Here is a 17,420-nt window from a genome sequence, read left to right on the forward strand (position 1 = left end):
AAAAAGTTATAAAATAAATTGACAATATAAATTGATATGAAATATACTCCACGAACATGCAAGTTAAAATTCAACTTCTATATGTTTTAACAAAAATAATAAATATAACTACGAGCGTACGATAACTATTTTTAGTTTAATTTGTCTTTTTTACAACATTTAGAAGTCGAATTTACCGTTACATATTTGCGGAATAATATATTGCCTATTAATCTATATTGTCAATTTTTTGTAAAATAAATTTATAGCCGTTTAGGTAATATGCAAGCGTCCTCTGGAGAAAGGAAAATCCATATCCAATTGAGAGGAAGCAGAGGGGGAGAGAGGAAGGAGGCAGGAGGCTGCCATAACTCCGCCCGCAACCTCCGCTCTCTGTCTCGCGGTGACCTCGTACGTACCCCCGCGCTAGCTGTTAATGGAAACGCCGCGCCCTCTCCTCCTCCCTTCCCATCATCCTCCCGCGGCCTCGCCCTCCTCTTCTTCTTCTTCCTCCTCCTTCCCCTACAGATAGCGAAGCGAGATGGATTGTTGTAGATAGGATACGCATACTGTGGCTCTTCCCCCCTAGCTTCTTCCATCTCCTCGATCGTGTTCAGTTTGATTTTGGTTTTCGCTTGTCACTGTGTGGGTGGTGGTGTTGTTGGCCATGGCGAGGAGTGGTGGGGAGTTGGTGGTGGTGGAGGAAGACGATGAGTACGCCAAGCTGGTCAGGAGGATGAACCCACCCAGGTACGTATGCTGCACCTGCACGCACTAGTATCATCGATTCATCATCGTGCAGACACCCCCAAATTCAATACTCCATATCGATTTGGTCCTTTCTTTTCTTCTTTTCTTTTCATGTCTCTAGTAGATGATTAATTTGCGCTTCATATGTTTGGATTTGCCGCGTAGAAACGTTTGTCTTTTTGTGCTGTTTTATTTGTTTTTTACTCCCTCCGTCCTATAATATAAGGGATTTTGAGTTTTTGTTTGCAACGTTTTACCACTTGTCTTATTCAAATTTTTAAAATTATTATTTATTTTATTTATGACTTACTTTATTATCTGCAGTACTTTAAGCATAACTTTTCATTTTTTATATTTGCAAAAAAAAATTTAAATAAGACAAGTGGTCAAACGTAAAAACTTAAAATCTATATTGTGGGACGGACGGAGGGAGTACTAGCGGAGCAGCATGATGAGAGATTGTTGGCTTTGCTTTTCTTTTTCTTTTTTTTTTGGGTTTTGAAAACAAATATTGGTGTATTATCCTTCACCAGTGTTGATGGTAATGTTGTGTAGTTAATGGCTGCGCCATTTTCGCCAGGATTTTCGCGCTTAAACATCTCTTGCAATGTTCATGGAATCCATTGCTATGAATCGGAAGCAAATCCTGTGGATTAAAATAACATCAAACTCCTGTATGCTCTGCCTGAGTGCCTGTTACCTACTCCGTAGTGTATTCTCCATTTCCTTTCTCATCATCAAACCATTTCATCACTTCCAAAGTTATAGGACAAGTTTTTGAAAGAGAATTTTCAAAGCTGAAGTTGTCAGTAATAACACAAATATCTTCTGCAATTTACTAAAAAAAATCTCTGAAAAAATAAAATAAAATCTCATTCTGTTTTGATGAGCTTGGCCATGTTGATCTTTATTCTCCTCTGCCTTTTGCTACCTCAGTCCATGTTCTCCAAAGCTGAGACTGTCCTTGTTGGATTCCCCTCTCCTTTTTGGCAGAGGAAAGGTGGCTTATCTGGAATCTGTGATTCTTATGCTGCAACCCTAGTAAAGAGGCTTTACAATCCAACTGTCCCTCTAACCAACTTACAAATGGACTGTTCCCCATTTAATAAATGGATTCCAAATTAGCTTGTATCCTAGTATTGTAGTATATGAGTTGTTGCTAATTCATTGCCACCATATATGAATATTCTGTGTGCGTGTCTCTATTATAACATGAGCTTAATTATGTGGATATTTCACCTAAACCGAGCCTATCAAAATGTTTTAGCATCTCATTGATATATTCCATATGAGTGGGACATTCAGTCCACCATTCTGCAAATAGAAAAGTAGTGCCTCTCTGAATTATGCACTCAACTCAAAAGATCAACTGCCGAGCGAAATATTTATCGGAGAAAAGGTGAAAGACTTCAACAAAGTTTATAACTTTTTAAAAACTTCATGAAAAATTATCTAGTTGAGTGGAATTTGATTATGTCAAGGCATCTTTTGAAGACCATAAGAGGCTCATAGTATAACTGGTGACTGAATTTTCTTGCAGTGTTGTGATAGACAATGACTCGTGCGACAGTGCAACTGTCATCCGGGTGAGATAGTGCTTCCCTTTCGGACTGGACCATGCTAATTAAATATCTAACTAACCTCTCTACTCTTTGTACTACTACTAGCTTAGCATAGTTATTAGTAATTTGACAAAGCTTGGACTTTTCTGTCTTGCCCAGGTTGATAGGGTCAAGAAGCATGGCATTTTACTGGAGGCTGTTCAAGTACTTGTGGACCTCAACCTCGTCATCACCAAGGCTTACATTTCTTCAGACGGCAACTGGTTCATGGACGGTATAACAACTGATTAGCCCTCTTAATCTCTTGGTTTGATAACATCTTTTCCTTGGAAAAACATGTACTACCTCCGATTTCATTTTAATTAATATTTTAGATAATGATATGGTCTATAAATTATATCTTTGATCTTATTTTTCTATTATAATATATACAATAAATAAATATATGTTTATTTTTATTACAGTGCTTTGAAAGATAAATCTATGTATGTTGTTCTAGTTTCTTTAAACTAAATATTTTTAGTTATTAATGGTTAAAATTATAAAAGTTTTACCTTAATATTGTCTAAAACGTTAATTATTATAGAATCCAAAACGTTAATTATTATAGAATCGGAGCTAGTAGGGAGCAGTAATTCAGTAAAGTTTGGTTGACTTCTCTTCTTCCCTTTCTCACTTGGCTCATGTCATGTTCAGTGTTCAATGTGACCGATCAGGACGGCAACAAGGTGCAGAACAAGGAGGTCACTGACTGCATTAAGAAAGTATAATTACTAGTTATTGCGTGCTTAATTACTACTGATAATGATAGCTCTTGCTTGCTAAAGGTGATAATTACTGACCTTGGTAATGTGTTACGCTACAGTGCTTGGAGTCGGAGGATTACCTCGTGCTGCCGGCGAGCTCGCCGGCCGGCGGCGCTGCGCCGTCGGAGGAGACCACCTGCATCGAGCTCACCGGCACCGACCGGCCGGGGCTCCTCTCCGAGGTGTGCGCCGTGCTGGCTTCGCTGAGGTGCAACATCGTGAACGCCGAGGTGTGGACGCACGACCGCCGCGCCGCCGCCGTCATCCAGATCACCGACGAGGCCACCGGCCTCCCCGTCCGCGACGGCGGGCGGCTGTCCCAGCTGCAGGAGCTCCTCGGCAACGTCATGCAGGGAGACGGCGACGGCGGCGGTGACAGCAGGAAGGGCAGCACGGCCGTGTCGCTGGGCGCCGCGAACGCCGAGCGGCGCCTGCACAGGCTCATGCTCGACGACGGCGACGCCGGCCGATGCGGCGAGGAGCGGGGCGGCGTGGCGGCGGCGAAGGCGAAGGCGAAGGTGGTGGTGATGGACTGCACGGAGCGGCGGTACACGGTGGTGATCCTCCGGTGCAGGGACCGGCCGCGGCTGCTGTTCGACACGCTGTGCGCGCTCACCGACCTGCACTACGTCGTCTTCCACGGCACCGTCGACGCCGAGGGCGGCAGCGCCAAGGAGGCCTACCAGGTAATGCCATGCCATTGCCTGAACCAATCACCTAACGAGCTCACCTCACCACCACCTCATGGCCGTCGGCTGTGGTTGCATTGCAGGAGTACTATGTCCGGCACGTCGACGGCCACCCGGTGCGCTGCGACGCCGAGCGCCTCCGCCTCGTCCGCTGCCTCGAGGCCGCCGTCGAGCGCCGCGCCTCCGACGTACGTGCCCGCCATCAGCATTCACGGCATCGTCATTGCCATTGTCACTGATCGTAGGCAAGGTGTTCGATCAAATGTTGTAGGGGCTGGAGCTGGAGGTGAAGACGGAGGACAGGGCGGGGCTCCTGTCGGAGATCACGCGTGTGTTCCGGGAGAACAGCCTGTCGATCATCCGGGCGGTGATCACCACCAAGGACGGCGAGGCCGACGATACCTTCTACGTCTCCGACGCCTACGGCAACCCCGTCGACGGCAAGGCCATGGAGGCGCTCGGCGAGCAGCTCGGCCACGCCGTGCTGCGCGTCAAGAGCAACGGCCGCGCCGCCATCAACCGCGCCGAGGACAGCGGCGGCGGCGGCGCGGCGGCCATCATTGGCAACCTGCTCAAGGGCTCGTTCCAGGGGTTCAGGCTCATCAGATCCTACTCCTGAAAAAAAAAATTGCTCATTTTCTCACCAAGAAGATCAGAAACACGACCTTGTTCATACATAAGAATCTGACGACTTTAGCTTAGGAAATAAATGGAGAATGGGGTGATGTAAATAGTCTTGTGGATATCTGAAAACGCCATTGCTTCTTCAGCATCATACACTTAGGTTAAGGTTAACTTGCATTGTACATATAATTTGTAAAGTGGTTCTCATCTAAAATTTGTGGTTAAACCCCAGTCTGAGTGAGGAATCCATATATCAAATCATACACACAGCCCTAAACTCTCCTTCTTAAAGTAAGTAAGTTTATTTTCACCTATATCACATATATCAAATATAAAATTTAAAAAATATATTATCCTGCTTTATCAAATCTCAATATAATTATCTCATTTTATCCATTCATAATATTTTTTTTATTTTTACAAATACCGATACAATGATTGCTTAAAAATAAATTTATTCTAGATCGAAGGGACTCATGTTTGGCACAGCTCCACTTTTTCTGGAGTTGGAGGTTTCAGCTCCACCTAAAATGGGAGCGGAGCTATATCACAAAATGAAATAGAGGTGGAGCTGGGTTTAGGCAGCTTAACAACTCCACTTTAGACCTAACTCCTAGAGCTAAATTTAGAAGTTTAACATCTACCAAACAGGCTTTACGAAAGAATATTCATATTCTATAATGGAGGGAGTAGGTACCAGCAGCAGTAGCAGCTTCGATTGTCAAAACATCAGTGCCTATTTGGTAAAGTTTCAACTCCTAAATTTACTTAAGGAGTAGGGACTGGAGTAGAGTTGTCGAGCTGCTTAAACCTAACTCCACCTCTAGTTCATTTTGTAAGAGAGCTTCATACAGCTCCAATCTTATTTTAAGTGGAACTGAAACTATTTAGCTGAGATTCATCTTAGAGAGAGGTGGAGCTGGAGCTGTGCCAAGCCCTCAATGCGAATGGCGGCGTACAAAACGGCCTGCCAGTTTTCGGCTCCACGTCGCCGGTGTCCAAATGGGAATGGCCACCGTCCTTTTTTTTCCTCCTCCGCCGCCCGCTGGAGGTGCAATAGAGGGCGGAGCAGTAAGTGAACTCACAGTCGGGGCGGCACGGGCGGGGCCCACGCCCCACCCACATCTCGAGGCAGTAGCAGAGGAGAGAGCGGCCAACCAAGCCACGCCGCATCGCCGACCCAGCGCGCCGGCACTCCCTCCACCTCCGGCGGCGAGGCGGGATTTTCGTGGGGGATTGGGATTTTTTTTTTTCCTCTACCCGGGATTCATGGGTGTTGGATTAGACCAATGTTTGAGGGACTTAAAATAGACTTATTCCTAATCGGAATCCCGTATCGGCCCAACAGAAGTTGCAATACCCAGTCATCCCTCCTCTGGTCGATTGGATTCCCCTTCGCTGGCATCCGCTCGTCCAGACCACCGCCGCCGTCCGCCGGCCGCTTCCCCTTCGCCGCCGGGAGCAAGATCAGGCGGCGGGGGCTCGTCGGGATCTGCCCCCATCCATGGACTCGCTTGGCGCCGCTTCTGATTGCTCCGCCTCGCGTTGATGCGCTGCGCGCGGCATCGAGCCACAAGGTGATTATTCCTCGTCGGAGTTAGTCCTATTTCCAGCAAATTAGCCAAACAGAGGTTCACAGATCGAAAGTTCAACAATATATATCGCTCTTGTGAAGTTGTGGTTTGGTCTCCCTTTCCAGAGTGATGGGATTTGGGGTGGTGTGATTATGCTGTCCGGGAGTAGTTTGATAAGAATGACTATGCTAGAAGAGAATAATCTTGCATTGATCTGATGTTGTGTTTGCTAGGAATGTTACATAATGGTGTGTCCTTTTCTTTTTTTTTGCTGCTTGTGTAGGTTTTCCTCATATTAATCAATAATCATGGCGCTTAGCAAGGTTGAAGTGAACTTGTTAAGGTTGCTTGAGGCAGCTCCTCGGCAGCAGAACCAGGCTAAACTTGTCCATGTAAGTGTAGCTCATATGGTTTTTCTTAAATAGGAAATTTTCCATCATGCTTTGTTTCTGTTAATAGGCTAATTATATACCTTTAGTTAGGAGAACAAAGAATCGCTCAAGTGTGTAATTGTGTGTGTGTTGAAAGTGAGAAGGGGGTATTTCTGGATTAGCTTATGTGTTTCAATATTAGCACTTACTAGTAGCTAATGTATGTTCTCTTTAATCTTCTTTATCTTTTGAATGGAATTTGTGGTAGCACTAACATTCTCCAAACCCTTGCAGTATGTAACCACAGCCAGGGAATTGTTGGAGCAGCTAGGAGCAGAAACTACTCCAGAAGGGATATCAAGGTATCATGAGTTATTTGGTCTCTATAGCCGTGCACAACTATTTTTTTTTTTGGGGGGGGCGGGGGGGGGGGGGGAGTATTGAGTTGACTATAGTGCAACCTTCAGTCTGTTATCCAGCTATAATCTGTTGAGCATCCATACTTAGAAAGCTCTCCAGTTAGTACATGACAAGGCAAAAACCATCAAATCCCTGATCCAACATAAAACTGTTTTAGGTGCTAAAATTATGATTCACTAACTACTTAGCTACACCTACCTGAAGTTAATTACTTGTCAGTAAGCTTTGTTTTCATTTGGTAACAGTTGTTCATGAAAATTTCAATACTCATTCTGTAAAGATATGCTTTTCCGTGCTCGAGAAAAGAACAATTATATGAATGTTTACTATGTAAAATTTAGTTATCATCCTTCATTTTGATGAACCTCAGTTTCATTATGTAGATTTCTGGATTTTTGCTACCTTTTCCATTAGCAATTTTATACCTTGTCTATTCGCCAGGTTAGTCAGTGGAGCAGAGCAAGCATTTACGTACATTGAGTTTTTTTTTTGTGTTACTTGTGTAATATAATATTTTTCCCCATGATCGAATGATGTTCATTCATGACTTTCTTCCTTGTCCAGTGTATCAAAAGCTAAGATAAGTGAGTATTCAGAAAAGATTGAAGCATTGGCTGCCCGGCTTGCTGTTCCAGAGGTATGCTTTTGTCGTGCTGATTCATGTTTCCAAATGATATCTTAAATTCCTCTATTGATACTTCATTTCTTTTTTGGGGGTGGGAAATACTTCAATTCAATGCAACCACCAACTGCAGCATATGGTTTACTTTGTTTTTTCTTCAAACAAAATCAACTTACTTTTCAGAACATGCAGCCACAATAACTCATATAGATTATACTTTTCATTGATTTTTTTTGTTCAGCCAGAAAATGAAGTGCCAGTTGATGAGAATAGAGAGGTAGAAAGCTCTTATGAAGGAGAAAAGCCAGGAAGTCCAATATCATTATCATCAGGATTACGTAGGAGACCAATGTAAGTTTTAATAATTTGTATGTTGTTTCCGTTCTTTGCATAGTTATTACAATTAGCGAGCTAATGTATGTAAATTGAACAGAGCTCACACCGATGTTGGACCTAGCAGTCATGCGAGAAAGGATAGAGACATTGGAGCACCTATTAAATTGGATGCAGAAGCGCAGGCTCACATTGAGAAGCATAGGTAGGCTAAACCACATACCAATTCGTTGGTGGTTTTAAGTTTTATCTGAGTTTGCTATTATGAAACATTAAAATAGATGAGAATGTCAACTTTAACTGTTGCCTTCCTTTTCTCCTGATATTCCGAGACCCAAGCTTGGGAATTTTTGGTGTTGTACTAGACAGAAAAAAAAAACAAACCGGTTATTTTCTAACTTTGATGGATCTTCTAACCGTACAGGAAGCTACAAGAAGATCTGACTGACGAAATGGTTGAGTTAGCACGCCAACTGAAAGAGAGCAGTCTCACCATGCACCAATCTGTTCAAGAAACAGAGAAGGTAGTATATGCCTCTTTCCTTCACCTGTTTTCCTGCATCTATGGCGTGTTGACATTGGCAATTTGTGTGTGTAGATCCTTGATTCCACCGAGAGAGCTGTTGAGCATAGCTTGGCGAGCACTGGGCGTGCAGCCACGCGAGCAGCAGAGGTGTACTCGTTGGCTTCCAAGACGACATGCTTCCAGTGGCTGCTCATCTTCATGATGACATGCATGTTCATTATGGTGGTTTTGCTCATCCGGGTCACCTGAGTTATAGCTGCGTCCGCCGAAATATTGAACTAGTATCTGATGATTCTGTTTGACATTGAGTTTTGTATTCAGTTCTGACATGAACATGAACGGAAACAAAGAAAAGAAAACAAAAACGTTTGGAAAGCGTCTGCCCTTTGTGTGCCCTATCTTCTTCTTCTTCTTTTTTAAGGAAACTACGACAGGTGCTTAACACCATTCTGAACGTTTATTATAATTAAGAGGTAAAATTATAAAAGTATAAAAAGAGCATGTACAGGTGAAGGAGGAAGAAGCTAAAGCTCAAGCATTTCCTATTTCGCTAAATTCGTTTCACCCAATAGCTGAGGGACGGGCGGAGTTAGATCCTACTCCTGAAAACAATTTGCTCCTTTTCTCACCCAGAAGATCGACCTTGTTCATACATAAGAATCATTAAGAATCTGACGACTTAGCTTAGGAAACAATGGGAAACGGGGGTGATGTAAGTAGTCTTGTGGATATCTGAAACCGCCATTGTTTCTTCAGCATCATACACTTAGGTTAAGGTTAACTTGCATCGTACATATAATTTTCTACAGTGGTTTTCATCTAAAATTTGTGGTTAAACCCCAGTCTGAGTGAGGAATCCATGGCTGAGATGGGTTGAAATGAGCTGGACCTGAATTTGCTAGCCTTATGGCCCTTTGCAAAATATCACCATGTTTTTCTGGTGGAAATTTTCTCCTAGCTCAAGATGAACAAACTTCATTTCACATGTTTCTGCCTTAAAAGTACTCGTAGAAAAAAAGAAGATCACGTGTACTCCTAAGTTGCAGCACATCATGAACGACGCCCTCACATGAACTGCCACGTTTCACTGGCATCCATCCATGGCTGTCACCACAAGCTTCACCACGCATCTCATGTGATGAGGCGAGCTTGGTCGGCGACCTTATTCAAGTGCAGTAACTAACTAATACTCCCTTCGTCCAATAATATAAGATATTTTAGTAAGATTTAACATATCTTAATACTACGAATCTGGACATGTGAATCTGAACAAAAAGACTGTCTAAATTCATAATACTAGACAGTAGCGGTACTCGCTTAGTATTAAAATAAATTTAATTTTCACCTATATCACATATATCAATATAAAAAATTATAGTAACTTACTTTATCCTTATGCTTATGCCTGAGTGGCCGCAGGTTTCCTCACCCTTCCCGTCTTCCCCTTCTCCGATATAGTCTCCTGGCCACCCCTCTAAATCCCGGTGAACCACCCTCCTCATCTTCCCCTAACCCACCCCTAACTTCTAATTAGTAGGTTTTCTGTCATAATTTAGGTTTTGTTAGTAAAGAAAAAGATGAAGAGATCGATCATCAAGGAGAGTGTCGTCGTCGTCGCAATCGCTGATAAGCCCGGGCTACCCCCTCCCCCCACCACCCTCTTCTCTCTCTTTAATTTCTCTCTTGTTGCCTCCCCTAGTTTGGAGGATGAAGGATGAAGGTGACTCGAATACTATGATTAGTTATATTACTGACATAGGGTTATGAGAACCAACAAAAATCAACATGTTGATGGAATGGAAGAGAGATGGACACGAATGTATATTTAACAAGTGCATATGTATTTGTATAAATATATAGATATATTAATGCAATTATATATATTAAAAATAGATCACATGAAAAATCCTATATATATCTTAATTTATTATGCTCAGTTTGTGGTTGCTATGTTGTGTTATGGTTGTTTTATTACAAAACCAAAAACTTACAATTAATGGTCGTATATGTTTTCTTTTACAGATCAAATTATAGCCACTTCAAACGGAATTTTAATAGTAGTAGTATTATTGTTTGTGACATACAAATTATAAAAAGAAGGGGGGGAAAGGGAAATTGATGGGCCCGTGCTTTGTGGTCAGGTCGGGTGGGTCATTGTATTTCAGTTGAAGAATTTTTTTCGGATTTAGATTTTTTTTTTAATATTTACAGAAATAATCTATCGACCAAAAAAATTGCAGAAATAGCCCCTGCCGCCCAATTGGTGGGCGGCAAGCTGACGTGGCAGACGGTGGGTCGACCGCGCAGTCTGCCGCCGTCGGCCAAAATTGCGATTAGGCCCTTGCCGCCCATACAGAGGGCGGCAAGGGGCTAATTGCAATTTTGGTCGCCCATTCAGAGCTTGCGGCTGTACTTTTTTCATCTGGGTCCCTTGCCGCCCCAATAGAGGGCGGCAAGGGACCCAGATGAAAAAAGTACGGCCAAAAGATTTTTCTATGCTATGTTAATAATAAATAAAGAAGTATTTATTGGTAAAACTTGTTAATATTGTTATAAAAATGTATTGAAGTTGGTTGTTGCGCAATTTCATATGTTAAGTGAGGTATTATTTTGTACCTTATTCGACGTATTAGTACTCGGATAATTTATATAGGCCTATCGCAGTCTAGGTCGTAGAAACATTATATGGACTTAAACAAGGAGAATTATGTAACATGAAGAAATAGTAGTACAATTTGAACATGATACAACTATTTGCATTGCGGTTACATAGATGATATTAGATTCGAACTAGGAGGGAGGTAGTGCAATAGTTGAACACAACGACGATGTAGTAATGGGACAAGGAAGCATGACAGTAGAAATTTCAATATGCCAAGTTGTCCGATAATAGCTAACCCCTATGTGAGGATCCCTCTCCTCTCTCAAACCGCGCTTTATTAACCCTGTATTGCTCTGGTAGTTCAAGCTGCACAACACGGCTAGGTGGAGTTAGAACCCTTCTGGTGTCTATCCATTCTCTGTATTGACATCTCCTTGGTGGTTCCTGGGAGGAAAGAATAGATGTAAAGCAAGCAAAGTTAGTAAATGTTGTGAGAAAATAAGGAATCATGTAATCAAAATATTTTTACCATGAAATCGTCATCAAGAATATTTGGACAAACAAAGAACCTTCGACCCAATGTTGTAGGATTTATGGAACGAAGAACCTGACAACGATCACCACACCTGCATCTTGGACGGGCTTTCCATGGAGGGAGTGCCGTAGTTAGCACCCGCCAGTCGCTCTGTTGTTCACGACATTGTCGTTCATAAGCCGCTTTTCTCTGTAAGTATTGCTCAGTACTTTCGGATGCGAAATACCAGCGACCTTCTTGTAAACAAGTGGTTAGGTCGAGAACGGGATTTTCTTTATCGACGCACTCGATGTATGCGCAAGCCGTAGTGCGGGTCTGCCGAATAGAGTAGTGTTACGAAGAATAAAGCGATTGCCCATACGGAATGAATAAGCATATCCAGATAATAAAATACCTCACGGTCATAGTTAGGGCACCTAAAAAAGCGCCTTCCTCGAATATCAGGATTCCTCGAAGCCATTAGTTGGCATCGATCACCGCATAGGCAGAGAGGACGCTGGCACCAAGGTGGTAGTAGGTATACACAAGGATCGCTACGCCAGTTTGGATCCTCAACACCCCGACGTCTAGCCATTGACGAAAGCCGGTCGGATTTGTAATGAAGCAAGTGGGGAAGAGAGTACTGAATGTGACTGAGTTCTGAAAGATTGTGAGGCCTCACTCGTTAAGGCGACTTATATAGGCGCAAAAAATCGAGTGATACCCCTGACATGTGAACGTGGTGGGGTATGGTGGGTACGCCTGATTGGCGCCGAAAGATACATGCATGATCGGCACCGAAAGTTACATTGGTCGTATGCGCCAAATGGTGGGCAAATAATCATATCACACGCGAATAAAGGAGGCTGCATCGGTGCGGCAGAAAGTAGTCGTGCATGCGCCGAAAGGTATCGTGCCTTTGCCGAAAGTTATCGTGCACATATAACAACAACGTAGTCATTACACAAGCATACAATACTGGAAAGTGAAGCAAGTAAACAAAAAGAAGACTGCTCTACTGGCCCTGCCCCGCGCCGCGACCACGCTTGGTCCTCCGGGCCTGTGCTCGCACGTGGTCCTGGGAGTAGGTGAAACGATCCGGTGGCACAACACGGGTAGCACGAGTGTCCCGCGGAGGAGTGGCCTGCGCCTGGTCCTGCGTCTGCACCGGCGGTGTGCCTCCCAGCTGTGAGGGGCCGATGACGTCCTCTGTCGAGCCTGAAGCGAAGTCGAAGTCATTGATGTCGAAGAGCACGGTGGAAGACAGGAAGGGGTCCGACGAGGTCCCAGCATGGTCCAGTGGTGGACCCTGACTCGACATGCCGGCTGCCTGTGACGCTGACCATGCAGCCTGGGAGAAGTGGGCGGCCTGCGTTATAGCGAACTGGGCGAAACCTACACATCGACAACGGGACCCTTGTAAGCTAAGACATAAAATGTATGTAAATTGATTGTGGAAGTAATGTTGTTTTTTTAAGTACCTGTGGGGGGCACAACAGAAGGCCTAGCCGAGGAAGGCGGGGTGCTGAACGGTGCACGAAACCCTGAAGCAATCGGCAAGTGAAACGGCTCACTTATATGTGCGAGGCATGTACAGAAGTAGTAATAAAAATACTTACCTCCGTGCGGAGGGGGAGTCGGCCTAGGAACGTGCGCAGCTGGACGGGGACCAGTCGGTACGGGTGGCCGCTGTACAGCTGCGTCTGCCCGAGCAACGTCGTCTGCACGACAGGTGAGCACTCGGAGAATCGAGCGCATCGACTCCACCATCCGCGTGTACGTCGTCAGGTGCTCCTCTACGGGTACCGGAATCCCCGCGTCTAAACGTTGGATCGTCGTTGAACCGTCAACGACGACCCGGTTGATGTCGTCGACCTGCATGGTTAATTTGTTCATAAATATTCATAAAATTTGACGATAAGAAAGACATGAAAACATAAAGGAATGGTGCGATGCAGGGTACTCACAACACGAGCGAAGTCCTGGTCGCGGTGCCTGGCGTAGAGGTCTTTAGTGCTCGCAACGTGGGGCTGCTGCTCCAAGGGAGCGAAGGTGACCCTAGTACGGGTGCGTGGCTGGTACCAGCGTAGGTAGGCCTGGTACGACTCCTCAGTGTGTGGCTCTCCCTCGTGGTCCACGACCTCCTCGGTTGCGAGCAACCAGTCCTCAACAAAAGTCGCCAACTTGGCGGGCCAGTCGCCAACTGAATGCTGACCCTTGCGCGAGTACCTGCGAATTAATGTGTAATATTAGTGTGAAACGACAGATGTTACAAATTATTGTGAACAGACATATTTTAATGCAACAACGGAAAGCGTAGTGCAAGATCTTACCGGTGAACAGCAGCTGGGACGGTGGTCGGAAACGGTACTGGAAAGGGCTGACGGAAGCCGAACTGCCACATCACGCGGAAAGGGGCGTGAGGCTCAACGCAGATGTCGAAGACCATCGGAACCGTAGTCATCCAGTACGCCTGGTCCCTGGTGCAGAGTGTGGACAGACCCAACGGCGCACGAGCCTGGGTAGCCGCGGCACTGTAGGGCTCCCACACGACGTCAGTCGTCAGAAGGCGGTCGAACTCCATAACAAACTCAGGATACGACCGCCTAACCTGGACGTGAGCCCATCGGCGCTGCAATACGAGACGATCGATGTGATGTACAATGAACTTAGCAATTAACTTAACAATACGATAAGATCGATGCAACGTACCTGACGACGGCACCACAGAGTACCCATCGTAGGGTAGTCGACCTCTGGTCGCTCCTCGTACAGTGACTCCTCGTACGCGTGCTGGTCGACCTCAGGGCGGCCGATCGCAATCCTCTCAGCTGCCCAGTTAGAAAGAAAGAGAGGGCACCCACCAAAGGTCGCGCTGGGATCCGTCTTCGTGCAAGACTCACAAAGTGCACGGTACAGAGCCGCCAACAACGCGGAACCCCAGCTCCACTGAGGCACCTCGCCTACCGCGGCGTCGGCGATGCTCCAGGCGTAGTGCACGAGTCCCTTGTCGACCGCGTGCCCGTGACCGCCACAGAACATCACCCAGCCAAAAAGCCAGAGCAAGTACGCCTCCAAACATCGGCTGTACGAGTACTCGTCGGCGTCCGCCTGTAGCTGCTCAACCTGCAAGCAGTCGATAAAATGTTAGGCACCTTAACTGCGGACTAAATATGTAATACGATTGTCATTTCGGTACAAAAACACTCACGGTGAACTGAAGCAGCCACCTCTTCGTAGGTCCGGTGTTGCGGTGGTGTGCCAACGGCTCGAGCGGGAGGTGCGGTGCGCGCTGTACTAGTGCGAAACGTGCCGTCAGATCGTCCTGCCAGTCCACAGCCGTGGTCACTGGCCCAACAGCGTCTCCCGCGAGCGGTAGCCCCAACAAGTACGATACGTCCTGTAGGGTAGGGGCTACCTCACCTTACGGCAAGTGAAAAGTGTGCGTCTCTGGCCTCCATCGATCGACCAAAGCTACTACGAGCGACCTGTCCACAGTCCATCGTCTGGCCGGGTCCGCGTCGCCGGCCGCAGCCTCTACCAGCCGACACATCGGTAGGAGGCCGGCCTCACGTAGCCTGCAATAACAAATTAATATGTCATTATAAAAAATATTACAGTGCAACTAACTTATAGTAAAACACTGTTCGTACCTCTCGACAAAGGAGTCGTGAACCGTGAGTAGCTCACCGCACGTCCGTGCCCGGAACGTCCCAAGCTGAGCCCCCTGCACCGCAGTAAGGTGAGACCGGTGTCGGTGATCTATCGCCGGGTCCAACAACTGAGGTGTACCCTGACGTGCCATCTCTGAAAAATATAGCGTTTCGTGTTAGAACAATTCAAAAAATAGTAATGTAAAACAAAAGATAACTTGCAAAATTATGAAATAGTAATAAAATCATACGCGTTAATTATGTACAACAAGAGTACAGGCTATTTAAATATAGCAAACGTTACTAATGGTACATAACGATGACGTGCAATTTAACATATATGTAGAGTTCAATAATATAACATAACATTACGTGTCGAAGTCCGACATACATCAGCATACATAAAGACGTTAGGCGCCTTAGTCCGACGTTACATCACGAGACCTAAAGACATGACATGCCGAAGTCTGACATTACACGACGAAACATAAATACATCGATAAGTTCGAAACGAATTACAAGCAAATCCACATGCCGACATAGAACATAACAACTACACCACGTAGCCAGACGTGGCACGACGACGCCTAGGACGTGGTCGAGTGGAGGTAGTGCCTTCACCCGTAGGGCGAGCTCCATCTGCTGCTGATCCTGATAGTCCTGCCTCCGCCGCACTTGGTTTCTCCTTGTCTTTAGGACAATGCTTGTAGGTGTGCCCATGTTCATCGCATTTGCTGCAACGCTTCACCCTGCCAGCCTCCGACTCGTCCATATCGTTGTGGATGCGACGAGTCCTCCTCCTTCCAGCCTTGCCTCGGAGCTTCGATGGGTCAGGAATATTGAGTACTTCATCGTTAGTCTCTGTGAACTCCCCAGCTATTCCGAACCCATAAATCTCGCCGCTCCATGTATGATATATTGCTTGCTTACTGAAGTACTGTGACACATATATTGTATCTGGTATGCCACACTCCGCAGCGGCAGCAATGACATGGGTGCATGGCCTGTGGAGCAGCTTCGGCTTTGCACAAGAGCAATGACATGTGCCGTCGTCTTTGAGAACACACTCCTGCTTCACTCTCTTGCGGTAGATACCCCTGCCTGCCTTATCTTGACATAGTATCTCAAACCTGTGCTGTTGGGTACCTTGCACTAGAGCTCGATGTTTCATGGCCTTTTTACGCAACTCCTCTAGCTTTTTCTGCATGAAAGCTCCAAACAAAATGCTGTTGTTCGGCATAGAGGGAAGAACTGCCTGGAACTGATCCCTAAAATACCTGCATGTCCCATGTAAAATGAACTCCACTATGCCAACTAGTGGCAGTCCACGGACACCGCGCATCACCCAGTTGTAAACTTCTGCCAAATTTGTTGTCATTATTCCATATCTAGCACCACCTGTGTCATACGCCTTGGCCCATTTCTCTTTTGGTTCATGCAGAATCCACTGAGAAAATTTCCGAATCTCCAATCCAGTTCTTCTAACCAATGTTGGACTATCCGTTGGGAGAGGTCCAAGAGCTTGAGGAGGGTCAGCAACGGCGGTCGATGGAGCCGCTGCACGCTGATCACTGCATTTGGCTGTCAACTCATCTAATATCTTCCAAAGCTCATTGAATTTTTTCTCCTGGTTCTGATTGCACAGCCTCTTGAACATGTTCATGAGCTCCTTGTTCTTGAATTGCTTGAAGAAATTAGCTCCCATATGACGCATGCACCACCTACTCTGTACATCTTCCCAAACACCGGGGTATCCTCGTTCCATACTCCCAAACTGCAACTCTCCTATCGCTCGCAGAATGCCAGCGTGCCTATCATGTATCAGGCATACATTTGGCCTCATACCAACAACTTTTGTTTTAACCAATTTCAGGAACCAGTACCAGCTGTCGGTATTCTCACTCTCAACAAAAGCAAATGCCAAGGGCAATACCTGATTGTTCCCATCTACCCCTATTGCTGTTAGTATCTGGCCCCGATACTTTCCTATCAAGAATGTCCCATCAATGCAGAGAACAGGACGACAGTTCACGAATGCCATCTTGCATGCATGTAGAGCTAAGAACGCCCTTTGCAGCACACTCTTGCCAGGATGTTCAATTGAGGGGAATTTCTTCACTTCGTAAGAGCTCCCAGGGTTTCTTTCCTCGATAACACCAAGCAGGCGTGGCAAATTGTCATACGAGGCTTCGTAAGTTCCAAATCTCATCTCTATTATTTTCTGTTTGGCCCTCCAGGCCTTGGCATAGCTAATAGTATACTTGTATGTCTCTTCAATGTGTCGGATTATTGACCTTGGTTCATATGTGAGATTATCGATGACATGCGCATACATCTCAGATGCAACAAATGCACATGTAATGTTCCTGTGGTATTTCTGAACACCAGGTAGAAA

General features: G+C 45.5%; 2 protein-coding genes across 6 annotated transcripts; both read left to right on the forward strand.

Moving 5' to 3' along the window:
* The first annotated feature begins 197 nt into the window (after nt 1–197).
* LOC4346145 (ACT domain-containing protein ACR6) lies at nt 198–4,641 on the forward strand. Of its 2 annotated transcripts, XM_015792888.3 has the most exons (7): nt 198–729; nt 2,270–2,315; nt 2,451–2,565; nt 2,988–3,055; nt 3,157–3,783; nt 3,870–3,974; nt 4,058–4,641. In XM_015792888.3, exons 1-7 carry the CDS (start codon nt 647–649, stop codon nt 4,403–4,405), a joined length of 1,392 nt encoding a protein of 463 aa, XP_015648374.1. In that variant the 5' UTR covers nt 198–646; the 3' UTR covers nt 4,406–4,641. The 2 variants fall into 2 exon arrangements, with proteins under 2 accessions (XP_015648374.1, XP_015648376.1); XM_015792890.3 differs by lacking the exon at nt 2,270–2,315 and having other exon boundaries at nt 350–729.
* A 920-nt stretch (nt 4,642–5,561) lies between these two features.
* On the forward strand, nt 5,562–8,631 carry LOC4346146 (uncharacterized). Of its 4 annotated transcripts, none has more exons than XM_066303499.1 (8): nt 5,796–5,987; nt 6,268–6,376; nt 6,650–6,717; nt 7,340–7,412; nt 7,531–7,748; nt 7,831–7,935; nt 8,155–8,254; nt 8,329–8,631. In XM_066303499.1, the coding sequence occupies exons 2-8, from the start codon at nt 6,293–6,295 to the stop codon at nt 8,503–8,505; spliced, it is 825 nt and encodes a 274-aa protein (XP_066159596.1). In that variant the 5' UTR covers nt 5,796–5,987; nt 6,268–6,292; the 3' UTR covers nt 8,506–8,631. The 4 variants fall into 4 exon arrangements, with proteins under 4 accessions (XP_015650000.1, XP_015650001.1, XP_066159596.1 ...); XM_015794517.2 differs by having other exon boundaries at nt 7,639–7,748; XM_015794514.3 differs by lacking the exon at nt 6,268–6,376 and having other exon boundaries at nt 5,562–5,987.
* Nucleotides 8,632–17,420: the final 8,789 nt, after the last annotated feature.

This window comes from Oryza sativa, chromosome 8 (genome assembly GCF_034140825.1).
Source record: "Oryza sativa Japonica Group chromosome 8, ASM3414082v1".
Taxonomy (NCBI): Eukaryota; Viridiplantae; Streptophyta; class Magnoliopsida; order Poales; family Poaceae; genus Oryza; species Oryza sativa.

Bases quoted from the DNA above. Each gene is read 5' to 3' on its own strand.
- LOC4346145 (XM_015792888.3), top strand. From the start codon at position 647: ATGGCGAGGAGTGGTGGGGAGTTGGTGGTGGTGGAGGAAGACGATGAG. The intron at 2,316-2,450 runs GTGAGATAGTGC...TGTCTTGCCCAG, and splicing joins ACAGTGCAACTGTCATCCGG to GTTGATAGGGTCAAGAAGCA. The intron at 3,975-4,057 runs GTACGTGCCCGC...CAAATGTTGTAG, and splicing joins TCGAGCGCCGCGCCTCCGAC to GGGCTGGAGCTGGAGGTGAA.
- LOC4346146 (XM_015794514.3), top strand. From the start codon at position 5,700: ATGTTTGAGGGACTTAAAATAGACTTATTCCTAATCGGAATCCCGTAT. The intron at 6,718-7,339 runs GTATCATGAGTT...TTCCTTGTCCAG, and splicing joins ACTCCAGAAGGGATATCAAG to TGTATCAAAAGCTAAGATAA. The intron at 7,749-7,830 runs GTAAGTTTTAAT...TAAATTGAACAG, and splicing joins GGATTACGTAGGAGACCAAT to AGCTCACACCGATGTTGGAC.